At 43.1% G+C, this 15107-nt stretch overlaps 1 protein-coding gene across 2 annotated transcripts in view; it reads left to right on the top strand.

Moving 5' to 3' along the window:
- The window catches only part of pof1b (POF1B actin binding protein), a 50113-nt gene that overhangs the window by 23075 nt on the left and 11931 nt on the right, over positions 1–15107 (top strand). For both annotated transcript variants that reach the window (XM_014197454.3, XM_014197453.3), the window contains exon 3: positions 13233–13459. In XM_014197454.3, coding sequence (XP_014052929.3) covers positions 13233–13459 — 227 coding nt within the window. The remainder of the gene's footprint in view (positions 1–13232; positions 13460–15107) is intronic.

The raw sequence follows: 15107 nt of genomic DNA, 5'->3' as shown, positions 1-15107 counted from the left end.
TTGATTGATTTTATTTGTCAGTAAAAAAACAAATATATACAATACCCTTCAAAAGTTTCGGGTCACTTAGAAATGTCTTGTTTAAAAAAATAAAATAAATTGTCCATTAAAATAACAACAGTGTAGACATTGTTAATGTTGTAAATGACTATTGTAGCTGGAAACGGCTGATTTTGTATGGAATATCTACATAGGCGTACAGAGGCCCATTATCAGCAACCATCACTCCTGTGTTCCAATGGCACGTTGTGTTAGCTAATCCAAGTTTATAATTTTAAAAGTCTAATTGATCATTAGAAAACCCCTTTCCAATTATGTTAGCACAGCTGAAAACTGTTGTTTTGATTAAAGAATCAATAAAACTGGCCTTCTTTAGACTAGTTGAGTATCTGGAGCTCCGCATTTGTGGGTTTGATTACAAGCTCAAAATGGCTAGAAACAAAGAACTTGCTTCTGAAACTCGTCAGTCTATTTTTGTTCTGATAAATGAAGGCTATTCTATGCGAGAAATTGCCAAGAAACTGAAGATCTCGTACAATGCTGTGTACTACTCCCTTCACAGAACAGCGCAAACTGGCACTAACCAGAATAGAAAGAGGAGTGGGAGGCCCCACTGCAAAACTGAGCAAGAGGACAAGTACATTAGAGTGTCTAGTTTGAGAAACAGAAGCCTCACAAGTCCTCAACTTGCAGCTTCATTAAATAGTACCCGCAAAACACCAGTCTCAACGTCAACAGTGAAAAGGCGACTCCAGGAGGCTGGCCTTCTAGGCAGAGTTCCTCTGTCCAGTGTCTGTGTTCTTTTGCCCATCTTAATCTTATATATTTTATTGGCCAGTCTGAGATATGGCTTTTTCTTTGCAACTCTGCCTAGAAGGCCAGCATCCCGGAGTTGCCTCTTCTAGCAAAATGTATAATGCATAGAAATAAAAGGGTATTGTCGGACATTATTCATTCTAATCAGACAGGTTTTTTACATGGACGATACATTGGAGATAATATAAGGAAAGTACTGGAAACAATAGAACACTATGAAAAATCTGGGAAACCAGTGCTGTTTTTTATAGCTGACTTTGAAAAGGCTTTTGATATGTACGACTGGAGTTCATATATCTAAATGCCTGGAGCCTTTCAATTTTGGAGAATCTCTTATAAAATGGGTTAAAATCGTGTATGGTAACCCTAGGTGTAAAATAGTTGTCACAGATAATGTCGTTGTGTTGAAGGGAGGACCAATACGCAGCGGGAATGTGGATACTCACCTTTTTAATAAAACACGAGCAAAGCATCCACAGGAAAAAAAACAATAAACAATACTCACGACAAGAACAGTGTGGCAGGCTAAATAAAGCAGTGCTCACAAACAACTACCCACAACCACAAAGAAAAACACACACCTGTTTATAGGTCTCCCAATCAGAGGCAACTAGAAACACCTGCCTCCAATTGATAGTCCAGTACCCAACCTACACATAGAAAACCTACCTAGAACCTACACACAGCACAAACCCTCTGCCACGTCCTGACCAAAACGAATACAATTACTCCCCCCCCCCCCCAAAGGTGCAGACCCCGACTGCACCTAAAAGAAAAGACAAAAACCCCCAAACAAAAAAAAATATCCCCCTAAACTAAAGGGAGGGAAGGGAGGGTGGCTGCCGTCAACGACGGCACTGTGCTACACCCCCCCTCCCCAACCCACCTATATAGGAGGTGGCTAAGGTGCGGGACGTGGACCTCGCTCCACCTTCGGCGTCGCCCACTTAGGTGGCGCCGATGGCTGCGCCAGGCAGACAGACCACTCTGGCTGGGCCGGAGGACAGGCGGGCCACTCGGGCTGGGCCGGAGGGCAGGCGGGCCACTCGGGCTGATCCTGACTGGCGGGCAGACGGGCCACTCGGGCTGATCCTGACTGGCGGGGAGCTCTGGCGGCTCCTGACTGGCGGGCAGCTCTGGCGGCTCCTGACTGGCGGGCAGCTCTGGCGGCTCCTGACTGGCGGGCAGCTCTGGCGGCTCCTGACTGGCGGGCAGCTCTGGCGGCTCCTGACTGGCGGGCAGCTCTGGCGGCTCCTGACTGGCGGGCAGCTCTGGCGGCCCCCAGACTGGCGAGGCTGGGCTGACGCACTAGATGCCTGATGCGTGGGGCTGGTACAGGACGTGCCAGCCTGGAGACACGCACCTCAAGGCTAGTGCGTGTAGCGGGAAACACTGGACCGTAGAGGCGCACTGGCGGTCTCGAGCGCAGGGTTGGCATCACCCCTTCAGGCTTGATGCCCACTCTCCCCTGGCACATGCGGGGCGCTGGTACTGCACGTACCGGCCTGAAAATACCAGGCCTCACCACAGCCCCTACCCCAAAGCACGGGACCTGTCCAGTCTGTTTCTGTCCAAAAAGGGTACGGGGAGCTGGCCTGGGTCTCCAATCTCGCCCCGCCAAACAGCCCTTGTGCCCCCCAAGAAAATGTCTTGGGGCTGCCTCCTCGCCTGCCTCCTCTGCCTCCTCGCCAGAATTCCTCCGCTGCTTGGTCCTGGTATGGTGGGTAGTTCTGTCACAGATAATGTCGTTGTGTTGAAGGGAGGACCAATACGCAACGGGAATGTGGATACTCATCTTTTTAATAAAACACGAGCAAAGCATCCACAGGAAAAAAAACAATAAACAATACTCACGACGAGAACAGTGTGGCAGGCTAAACAAAGCATTGCTCACAAACAACTACCCACAACCACAAAGAAAAACACACACCTGTTTATAGGACTCCCAATCAGAGGCAACTAGAAACACCTGCCTCCAATTGAGAGTCCAGCACCCAACCAACACATAGAAAACCTACCTAGAACCTACACACAACACCACGTCCTGACCAAAACTAATACAATTACTCCCTCTGCTGGTCAGGACGTGACAAAAGTAAATAATGGCGACTTCTCAGAAAGTTCAATAGGAGTCAAACAAGATTGTCCTCTATCTGCATATATGTTGATAATGGCCATCAAAATGTTAGCTAATAAAATCAGTTCCAACAATAATATCAAGGGATTAGAAATCCTGGGCTTAAAAACAAAGGTGTCATTGTACGCTGATGATTCATGGTTTCTTTTAAATCCACAATTTGGATCCCTCCACAGCCTCATTGAGGATCTAGATAATTTTTCGAACCTCTCTGGATTACAACCAAATTATGATAAGTGTACTATATTACGTATTGGATCACAACATTGTTTTACTTTTACATTACCATGTACCAATAAAATGGTTTGATGGTGAGGTGGATATACTCTGTATACATATCCCGAAAGAAATACATGATCAGCAAAATAGACAAGGTCCTGCTAACATGGAAAGGTAAATACCTGTCTATTTGTGGAAAAATCACCCTGATTAACTCTTTAGTCATATCCCAGTTTACCTATTTGCTTATGGTCTTGCCTACACCTAGCGAACAGTTTTTAAAATTATTTGAGAAAAAAATATGCCAACTTATTTGGAACGGCAAGCCAGACAGAATTAAACAGGTCTATTTATATAATAAATATGAATTCTGAGGGCAGAAATGATTAAATATTAAAGCATTAGACCTCTCATTAAAGGCTTCAGTCATACAAAAGTTATACTTAAATCCAAACTGGTTCTCTAGCAAATTTGTAAGAATGTCTCATCCTATGTTCAAGAATGACCTGTTTCCTTTTATTCAGATTACAACCTCTCACTTTCAGTTATTTGAAAAGGAAATCATCTCCCAAATATCGCTATTTTTAAAACAAGCCATAGAAGGTTGGGTGCAATTTTAATTTAATCCACCAGAAAAGACAGAACAAATAATACAACAAATATTGTGGTTAAACTCAAATATTCAAATTGATAAAAAAACATAAATATTTGTATTTAAAAAAATATATATATATTCTTCATAAATTATATCATAAATAGGACTGGTGGAGTTATGTCACACATGCAGCTAACAAAAACATATGGAAATGTCCGCTCTAAATTACAACCAACTATTTGCAGCATTACCACAAAAATGGAAGAGAAAAGTAGAAGGGGGAAAAAAGTAAGGAACTTGTATGTCGGACCTGTATTAAAGAACATAAATGGTTAAAGAAAATTGTGATAAATAAAAACATATACCAGTTTCATTTGAGGACCCAAAAATTCACAGCTGTGCCATATAGATTGCAAAATAGTTGGGAACAGATTTTTGACGTACCGATACCATGGCACATGGTTTATGAACTGATATGCAAAACGATGCCGGATTCAAAACGTATAGTTTTTCAATTTAAATTATCATGCAAAATTCTTGCAACCAATAGAATGTTATTTATATGGGGGATACAACCTTCCCAGCTCCACAGATTTTTCTGCAAAGAGACAGAATCATTAGATCACTTGTTTTGGTAGTGTTTATATGTAGTTTGTTTTTGGTCACAGGTCCAGGAATGACTGAAGAATTGCAATATTTACCTAGAGCTAACCCTGCAGACAGAACTACTGGGTGATCTGAAACATCATAGTCAATCGATCAATAATATAATACTTTTAGCAAAAATATATATTTTCAATTTACAATCTGTACAAACAATGAGAATAGAAAGGTTCAGAACTTTTGTGAAACATCACAGCACAGTTGAAAAATATATGGCAAATAGAAATCTAATATAAATGCTGTTAAGAGATAGATGGGAGGGTTGAATGGAGCTGAAGGTTGGGACTAATAACAACAAATAATAACAAGGTAACTAATGTAAAACCTTCTGTGTCCGTAAAACGTATATGGGTTAAGAAATTTTGTGAAAGAGCACAATTTGAAAGATATGGCAAATAGAACCGGATGGACATCATAAATAGATGGGCGAGCTTGAGGGTAGAGAAAGGACATGATTAAAAACAAACAAAATATAACTATTTTAAAAGAGTGTGTCCATAAAATGTATACATTATGTATAAGCTGGAAGTAGAGGCCTAAGCATTGTTGTTCACTAGTTTACTCCAATTAGGGGAGGGGTGGTATGGTTAGAAAGTAATAAAGGAAAATGTATATTAAAAAAAGAAAGGTCCACCAGCTAAAGGACAACCAGCCAACTTGACACAACTGTGGGACGCATTAGAGTGAACATTGGCCAGCATCCCTGTGTAACGCTTTCGACACCTTGTAGAGTTCATACCCCAACAAATTGAGGCTAGGGGAGGGGGGATGCAACTCAATATTAGGAGGGTGTTCCTAATGTTCTGTACACTCGGTGTACAATTATATAGATACAGACACATTAACGCCACAACACTGTTTACGTGCGTAGATCTATCTACGTGCATGTTCGTAGGTGGAGTCGTTTTTTGGGGGGCAGTGGATACTTTTCTTTGTGTTCCACCCAGAGTGGAAGTCCACCTTGTGTAGTGTATAACTACTAGGGGGCTTGGGGTGCTTACCAAGCAAGAGGGGCCGAGGTACTCTTTTTTACTCTAGCTATCGACGATATTTTAAATTCTGGATCCGGTGTTAGATGCCTGTTTACAAATGCTAGCTAGCTACATGTCTGGTGTTCTATGCTTTCAACACTACTTTTATAAGAGCACAAGGCGAGACCCAGATGCAGATGGTTAGAGTCCAAGATGTTTATAGAAGGGGTAGGCAAGAGAATGGTTGTGGACAGGCAAAAAGTCAAAACCAGTTCAGAGATCCAGAGGTACAGGATGGCAGGCAGGCAGAATGGCCAGGCAGGTGGGAATGGAGTTTAGAAAACAGGCAAAAGTCAAAACCGGGAGGACTAGTAGAAGAGAATAGAATAGTAGGAGCATGGGAAAAAACACGCTGGTTGACTTGAACAAACAAGACGAACTGGCACAGAGAGACAGGAAACACAGGGATAAATACACTGGGGAAAATAAGCGACACCTGGAGGGGGTGGAGATGATCACAGTTGAAACAGATCAGGGTGTGACAACTTTAAGTATTTAACTAGCTACAGAAGCAGAAGCAAACATGTCTGCCTCCAAGTTGGAAGAGCTTGAACTGCTCTTACTACACGTGAGAAATAAAAACAAACAAGGGGAGAAAATGGCATGTTCGTCCCCTGAACACTACGAGACAGGATGATGCAGAATACATGTCTCTCGTCCGACCTATGCGAAGCATTGACGAGGAAAGACATTTTCAATACTTTCGGATGTCGACTGGCGGATTTGACGACCTTGGTTGACGTGGGCGCTTTTGATCGGGAGGGAGATGCGAGAATCTTCTCGTGAAGCAAGTTCTGCTCCCGCTACCAAGGCCAGAGTGCACGCCGGGGACCCAAACACTGTTCCCATATGTCTTTGTGGGAGAAAAAGCATTCCCTCTGAACATCAACATGATGCTACCATATCCAGGTAAGATACTGTAAATGCATGTGACTGGTAGTATTATAATGTGAAAATTATACTAATGTGAATAGAAGTTGTAATGATATGCCTCACATAAAAGTGCTCTGACATCTCAGTAGGAGGATGGGGGCCTATGTCCGAAGTATAGACTATACAGTTTTTACAATACACATTTCATAGCCTTCATGTGCCTGTTCAACACTAATGACATGCTTATTTTATTCAAAAGGTTCTTCTGGCCTTGATGATGCCAAGAAGATATACAACTACTGTCACTCAAGAGCCAGAAGAATTTCAGAGATCTGCTTTGGCATCTTTGCTCTGAGCCCCTATGGTTCCCCAGAGAAACCTGAGACCATTGTGAAGGCCTGTGTGGCTCTCCACAACTACCTACGCACCACGGACACTGACAACACAGAGTCATCAACACAGTACATCAACCCCACGTTTGTTGACTACTCCGCACCCACTGGGGACCTGCATCCAGGAGAGTGGAGACAGGTGGTACAAGAAGACACCGGCTTCCTGGACCCAAAATACATGTTGGCAGACAGGGCAACTAGAGTTGCTATAAATAGCATTTAGGTCTACTTCCTCACACCAGCTGGTCGGTTGTCTTTTCCAAAATAATTGATATTTTGTCTTTCTTGGTTTCATAATTTTCCTTCAATTCGCAAGAGGCTGAATGTATTTCACAGGAGAAAGCATCCGAGCAAGTAAAACAGCACCGCTCTGTCTCTACATGTATGCCATCTATCTCATGCTGTCTGGTCCAAACGAGTATGACATTGTTGCCGCCCGTAGCATTGAAGGCAAGGGAAGCCAGTGAGCGAGCTCATCTGTGAATGGTCCTGGCACACCAAAAAAAAGTGTCAAGTGAAGCTAGCTTGGATTTGGCGTGACTCTTATCAAATCCCATTGAGAGCATACAGTGCCTTGCAAAAGTATTCACCCCCTTGGCGTTTTTCCTATTTTGTTGCATTACAACCTGTAATTTAAATGGATTTTTATTTAGATTTCATGTAATGGACATACACAAAATAGTCCAAATAGGTGAAGTGAAATTTAAAAAATAACTTGTTTAAAAAAACGGAAAAGTGGTGCGTGCATATGTATTCACCCCCTTTGCTATGAAGCCAGTAAATAAGATCTGGTGCAACCAATTACCTTCAGAAGTCACATAATTAGTTAAATAAAGTCCACCTGTGTGCAGTCTAAGTGTCACATGATCTGTCACATGATCTCAGTATATATACACCTGTTCTGAAAGGCCCCAGACTCTGCAACACCAACAAGCAAGGGGCACCACCAAGCAAGCGCCACTATGAAGACCAAGGAGCTCTTCAAACAGGTCAGAGACAAAGTTGTTGAGAAGTACAGATCAGGTTTGGGTTATGAAAAAATATCTGAAACTTTGAACATCCCACGGAGCACCATTAAATCCATTATTAAAAAATTGAAAGAATATGGCACCACAACAAACCTGCCAAGAGAGGGCCACCCACTAAAACTCATGGACCAGGCAAGGAGAGCATTATTCAGAGAGGCAACAAAGAGACAAAAGATAACCCAGAAGGAGCTGCAAAGCTCCACAGCGGAGACTGGAGTATCTGTCCATAGGATCACTTTAAGCCATACACTCCACAGAACTGGGCTTTACGGAAGAGTGTCCAGAAAAAAAGCCATTGCTTAAATAAAAAAATAAGCGAACATGTTTGGTGGAAGAAGGTACTCTGGTCAGATGAGACTAAAATTGAGCTTTTTGGCCATCAAGTAAAATTCTGTCTGGCGCAAACCCAACACCTCCCATCACCCCAAGAACACCATCCCCACAGTGAAGCATGGCGGTGGCAGCACTATGCTGTGGGGATGTTTTTCATTGGCAGGGACTGGGAAACTGGTCAGAATTGAAGGAATGCTGGATAACGTTAAATACAGGGAAATTCTTGAGGGAAACCTCTTTGTCTTCCAGAGATTTGAGACTGGGACAGAGGTTCACCTTCCAGCAGGACACTGACCCTAAGCATACTGCTAAAGCAACACTCGAGTGGTTTAAGGGGAAACATTTAAATGTCTTGGAATGGCCTAGTCAAATCCCAGACCTCAATCCAATTGAGAATCTGTGGTATGACTTAAAGATTGCTGTACGCCAGCAGGAACCCATCCAACTTGAAGGAGCTGGAGCAGTTTTGCCTTGAAGAATGGGCAAAAATCCCAGTGGCTAGATGTGCCAAGCTTATAGAGACATACCCCAAGAGACTTGCTGCAGTAATTGCTGCAAAAGTTGGCTCTACAAAGTATTGACTTTGGAAGGGCTGAATAGTTATGCACGCTCAGGTTCTTTTTTTTGGTCTTATTTCTTGTTTGTTTCACAGTAAAAATAGTTAGCATCTTCAAAGTGGTAGGCATGTTGTGTAAATCAAACGATACAAATCCCCCCAAAAATCAATTTTAATTCCAGGTTGTAAGGAAACAACGGGTCTGAATACTTTCCGAATGCACTGTATGTTTTCTTCCTCTGGGTGATGACAGTGTCATAGTAGGATCCCCTTGAGCTACACAATTTTTGTAAACATGGTATTTTTCACTGGTTTTGTTGTTTGGATTTTGCTGTTTTTCTTATTCATACTTTTTAAATCACAATAAAGACAGACACTTCATTCTCATGTTGGTTTTGTTTGTCATATAATTTTTGAAGGCTAGTACAGACTACAGGGCTTAGCATGGTTCTGTAACATGTAACAACAGAATGACTGCCTGACATTAAGGCTTGACCCCCCAAGACATTACCCTCATCTAAATGGCCATGTACGACCTTGTGTTATGTGTAAGTGGCCTTTAAACCATTTCAATGAGGACCTTCCTGGTATGGCACATGGGCGAGAATGGCTGTCTAGCTGTAGACAGTAAGAACATACCCTATCTACATAATCTCAGCAAAAAAAGAAACGTCCCTTTTTCAGGACCCTGTCTTTCAAAGATAATTCATAAAAATCAAAATAAACTTCACAGATCTTCATTGTAAAGGGTTTAAACACTGTTTCCCATGCTTGTTCAATGAACCATAAACAATTAATGAACATGCACCTGTGGAACAGTCGTTGATACACTAACAGCTGCCAGACGGTAGGCAATTAAGGTCACAGTTATGAAAACTTAGGGCACTAAAGAGGCCTTTCTACTGACTCTGAAAAACAGCAAAAGAAAGATGCCCAGGGTCCCTGCTCATCTGCGTGAACGTGCCTTAGGCATGCTGCAAGGAGGCATGAGGACTGCAGATGTGGCCAGGGAAATAAATTGCAATGTCCGTACTGTGAGACGCCTAAGACAGTGCTACAGGGAGACAGGACGGACAGCTGATTGTCCTCCCAGTGGCAGACCACGTCTAACTACACCTGCACAGGATTGGTACATCTGAACATCACTCCTGCGGTACAGGTACAGGATGGCAACAACAACTGCCCGAGTTACACCAGGAACGCACAATCCCTCCATCAGTGCTCAGACTGTCCGCAATAGGCTGAGAGAGGCTGGACTGAGGGCTTGTAGGCCTGTTGTAATGCAGGTCCTCACCAGACATCACTTGCAACAACGTTGCCTATGGGCACAAACCCACCGTCACTGGACGAGGCAGGACTGGCAAAAAGTGCTTTTCACTGACGAGTCGCGGTTTTCGTCGAAGGAATGAGCATTACACCGAGGCCTGTACTCTGGAGCGGGATCGATTTGGAGGTGGAGGGTCCGTCATGGTCTGGGACGGTGTGTCACAGCATTATCGGAATGAGTTTGTTGTCATTGCAGGCAATCTCAACGCTTACAGAGAAGACATCCTCCTCCCTCATGTGGTACCCTTCCTGCAGGCTCATCCTGACATGACCCTCCAGCATGACAATGCCACCAGCCATACTGCTCGTTCTGTGCGTGATTTCCTACAAGACAGGAATGTCAGTGTTCTGCCATGGCCAGCAAAGAGTCCGGATCTCAATCCCATTGAGCACGTCTGGGACCTGTTGGATCGGAGGGTGAGGGCTAGGGCCATTCCCCCCAGAAATGTCTGTGAACTTGCAGGTGCCTTGGTGGAAGAGTGGGGTAACATCTCACAGCAAGAACTGGCAAATCTGGTGCAGTCCATGAGGAGGAGATGCACTGCGGTACTTAATGCAGCTGGTGGCCACACCAGATACTGACTGTTACTTTTATTTTGATCCCACAGGGACACATTATTCAATTTCTGTTAGTCACATGTCTGTGGAACTTGTTCAGTTTATGTCTCAGTTGTTGAATCTTGTTATGTTCATACAAATATTTGCACATGTTAAGTTTGCTGAAAATAAACGCAGTTGACGGTGAGAGGACATTTCTTTTTTTGCTGAGTTTACAAAGCACTACAAGCTTACTGAGTGACTGTTTCAGAGTACAGAAATATTTTCTGCGACAATTGTAAGTAACCAGACAAAGACATTTGCAGACCTTTTGCTAGAAATGTATTTATTTAAATGAAAAAAATATAACGGAGGAAAATTGTGCAATGTAAAACACAGGGTGCAAATAAGAAGACCATTGTGCCGAACAAAAGGTGCTTTAGGAATGTTGTGCTAAGGGGAAATAAGAGATCCAATACAACAAACTCGACAAAGGCAAAGCAGTAGATTATCCACCACCTTAACATGTGAATGATAAAATAACATTCTAAATACCCAGCAACATAACTTGTGAATAAGAGAAAAAAGCAATATAGAAAAACATGTTAAACACCAACATCTGTACGAATGTCTTTAGTACACACGTTCAGTTTTTGGGTTGAGACGGGGGGCAGACTCAAGGTATTGATCGTTGATCCCCAAAAAATGCGGCGTCATGTCCTTGACATGCGATATGGTTGTCAGGAGGAAGATGCGCCATCGATGATTTAATGGTGTCAGAGGGCACTTGCAGGACTCTGTCCTGACTGGCTGTTGTGTGGCTCCTCCACTTTGATAGATCAGACAGGGAATACTATCACTCTCTCTCTGTCTACCTCTTAATATTTAGACTGTAGTGTTTTGAGCCATACATATTTTATTGTTGTTAGGAAACCGTAGAGACTATAGTCAGAGTGACCTGGCATTGGTTTGATAAGACAACTCCCCCAAACCCCCTCCATGCTTTGGTAAGCAATGCATATGAGTGGTGTTTCTAGGTGTTTCTAGAGCGACAAGGAACAATCCATGTGAAGAACACGCACAAGAGTTGCTTGTCTTAATATTGCATAAGGGTTACACAAGGGTTGGTTAACTTTATGACTTGGAATGTAGACACAATATGGCCATGTGCAGAAAGTCAAGGCCACATGGTTGGTCTGTTGACTTTGTGGAAGCTACTCAGGATGGATGGAATCTTCAGTGGCAAAATACCTGTTGAACCAATTCAAATCAACTAGCTACAGGTGCCGTTTTAGCAGTTAGATAATAAAAAACATAAGTTATTGGTGAGTGTGGTGTGTGGTGCCTGGATAACAACCTCTCCCTCAAAGTGATCAAGACAAAGGAGATGATTGTGGACTACAGAAAAAGGAGGACTGAGCATTCTCATCGGCGGGGCTGTAGTGCAGCAGGTTGAGAGCATCAAGTTCCTTGGTGTCCACATCACCAACAAACTATCATGGTCCAAACACACCAAGACAGTCGTGAAGAGGGCATGACAACGCCTTTTCCCCCTCAGGAGACTGAAAAGATTTGGCATGGGTCCTCAGATACTCAAAAGGTTCTACAGCTGCACCATCGAGAGCATCCTGACTGGTTGCATCACCGCCTGGTATGGCAACTGCTCGGCCTCCGACCGCAAGGCACTACACAGGGTAGTGCGTACGGCTCAGTACATCACTGGGGCCAAGCTTCCTGACATCCAGGACCTCTACCAGGCGGTGTCAGAGGAAGGCCCAAAAAATTGCCAAGAACTCCAGCCACCCTAGTCATAGACTGTTCTCTCTACTACCCCACGGCAAGCGGTACCAGAGGGCCAAGTCTAGGTCAAAAAGGCTTCTTAACAGCTTCTACCCCCAAGCCATAAGACTCTTGAACAGTTGATCTAATGGCTACCCGGACTATTTGCATTGTCCCCACCCCTCATTTTTACGCTGCTGCTACTCTCTGTTTATTATCCATGCATAGTCACTTTACCTCTACCTACATGTACATATTATCTCAATTACCTCGACTAACCGGTGCCCAGCACATTGACTCTGTACCGGTACCCCCTGTATATAGCCTCGCTACCGTTATTTTATTGTTGCTCCTTAATTATTTGTTATATTTCTATTCTTTTTTTTTCTTCTTAAATCTGCATTGTTGGTTAAGGTCTTGCAAGTAAGCATTTCACTGTTGTATTCAGCGCATGTGACAAATACAATTTGATTTGAGTTGAGATAACTTCAACAGATTCTCTGTCCCCCTCCGCCAGCAAAACATCTGGAACCTGTATCAATTCTGAGAACTGCCAACCTGTCACAATTTTGAAATACTGCTGAAAAACAACAGAACATCTTAATTGTAACAAATAATCAATCCTGGTCCTGGAGGCCATGGATCTGCCAAGATTTATTGGTCTCCGTCTGATTGTTCAAGAGCAATATAGAGCCAGAGTCATTGTCAGTCATTTTACCCATTCCTACATCCTGGCAACCATGACTGTTGACAGCCATATATGATAGACATAACCTAGAACAGTTGAATGTCTTGTAATATAGTAAACCCACTGTAGGGTGATTAATTCAATAAGTATAGATGCCATATTGCTCTTTCATGACATGATGATGGTGGGTATGTCTCTCTCTTTTGCTTGCGACAGATTGAGGTCTAAGATTCAACTCGTTCCCACTCTTTTTCCCCAGGAGGTGGAGGAGGTTAAAGAGGAGATGGTGAACATCGTTAAGGAGCAGGTAGTGAAGAGGGTGATAGAGAGCGTGTCTCAGGTGGGGATAAAGAGTGAGGTGAGGGAGGTAGAGCCCGTGGTGAAGATGGACACACGTTTCTTCGGAGAGCTGCTGGCGGAGGTTTACAGGAAGAACTGTGACATCCACACCTGCATCTCAGAACACGTGGCCAAGATACGTGGAAGGTGTGTTTTGATTTTCTCAACATATAGCCATATATATATATATATATGTGTATATGTATATATATATATACACACACACACACACACACACACACACACACACACACACACATACATATATATATATATCTTTTCCCCCCAGCACAACACGTAACAGAATCAATAACAAATAAACAAGACAGAAACCAAAGGGAGAGTGTAAATCTAGATCCTACTGAACTGGCCAGACTAGGTGTCACGATATCCTTAGATAACAGGAAAGGGGTAGAGTCAAGCGCAGGAGACTGAGGTCCGTTGAACAGACGTTTAATACAGCCAAGAGCAAACACAGCAACAAGGCAGAGTGCACAATCAACAAAAGGAAGGAGAACAGCTCCAAAATCCAAATAGACGGGGCGCAGCCCGGCAACCCTAATGCCTGACAAAATACACGGCGTAGCAGAACATAAGAAAATCCTGACTACCACATAAAACATGACAAGCAACAATCCCGCACGAATCCCCAAACGAAACAAACTAAATACCCCCCACTAATGACTAACAAGGAACAGGTACAGAACTAAACAGACATAACCAAAAGACACAGAAACATGGATCGGTGGCAGCTAGTAGGCCGGCGACGACGACCGCCGATCACCGCCCGACCGGGGAGAGGCGCCACCTTCTGTGGACGTTGTGACACTAGGCTACAGTATGAAATACAGTGGCGGGGCACACACCCCAACAGCCCTCGCAAGGACCGAGGGCCCACGAGCTTTGGAGGCCCCCCAGAGGTTGGCCCCCCTAGATAGTATATGAAGAAGTCATAAGCAATAAAAAATAAATATATATATATTACAGGAAATGAGCTTTAAAATTGCAATATTTTCTCTCAGCCTCATGGATATTTTTTGGGGAATAGCAGGAAATTAGCTCAGGGATTCTTAAAAGTCAGGACAATCCTTGTCCCGCAGGGGAACTTTATTTTTTTTGTTGAATTTTGTTGCGTTATTTGAGTTTCTAATGTACATTTAGGGGAATTTTATATGGAAAATATTTGCTTTTAAGATTTTTCTAAATACTTTAAATATTATACATTTCCATGTCGGCTCAATGCCTGGAAATGCCCTTGTCCGGAACAAAGGATCCTAATTTCAAACTCTAAAAAAGTGTTTAAAATTCAAAACATTTGCAATAATGGATATTAACTGAAACATGATCTTATGTAGTTTCTTGCAATAGCCCTCTGTGAATTTAAAGAATATTTCTCTCAAAACTGTGATTCCTAAAAGATGTGTCCGGAGATTTGGTCAACACCGTCAGATTGACTTGGAATGAGCAGGGTAAGCTATACCATAGGGGCCCTTATTCATGTCCTCATTACATGTAGAAAAGTGTTGGTCCCAAGTTTCATGAGCTGAAATAAAAGATCCCAGAAATGTTCCATATGCACTAAAAGCTTATTTATCTCAAATTTTGTGCACAAATTTGTTTACATCCCTGTTAGTGAGCATTTCTCCTTTGCCAAAATAATCCGTCCACCTTGCAGATTTGGCATATCAAGAAGCTGATTAAACAGCATGATCACTACACAGGTACACCTTGTGCTGGGGACAAGGTGTACCTGTGTGCACAACACAATGCCACGGATGTCTCAAGTTTTGAGGGA

Source organism: Salmo salar, chromosome 04 (genome assembly GCF_965601325.2).
Source record: "Salmo salar chromosome 04, fSalSal1, whole genome shotgun sequence".
In the NCBI taxonomy this organism is placed as follows: domain Eukaryota; kingdom Metazoa; phylum Chordata; class Actinopteri; order Salmoniformes; family Salmonidae; genus Salmo; species Salmo salar.
Note: the sequence above shows the minus strand (reverse complement) of the source record. Positions and strands in the feature narration are given on the sequence as shown.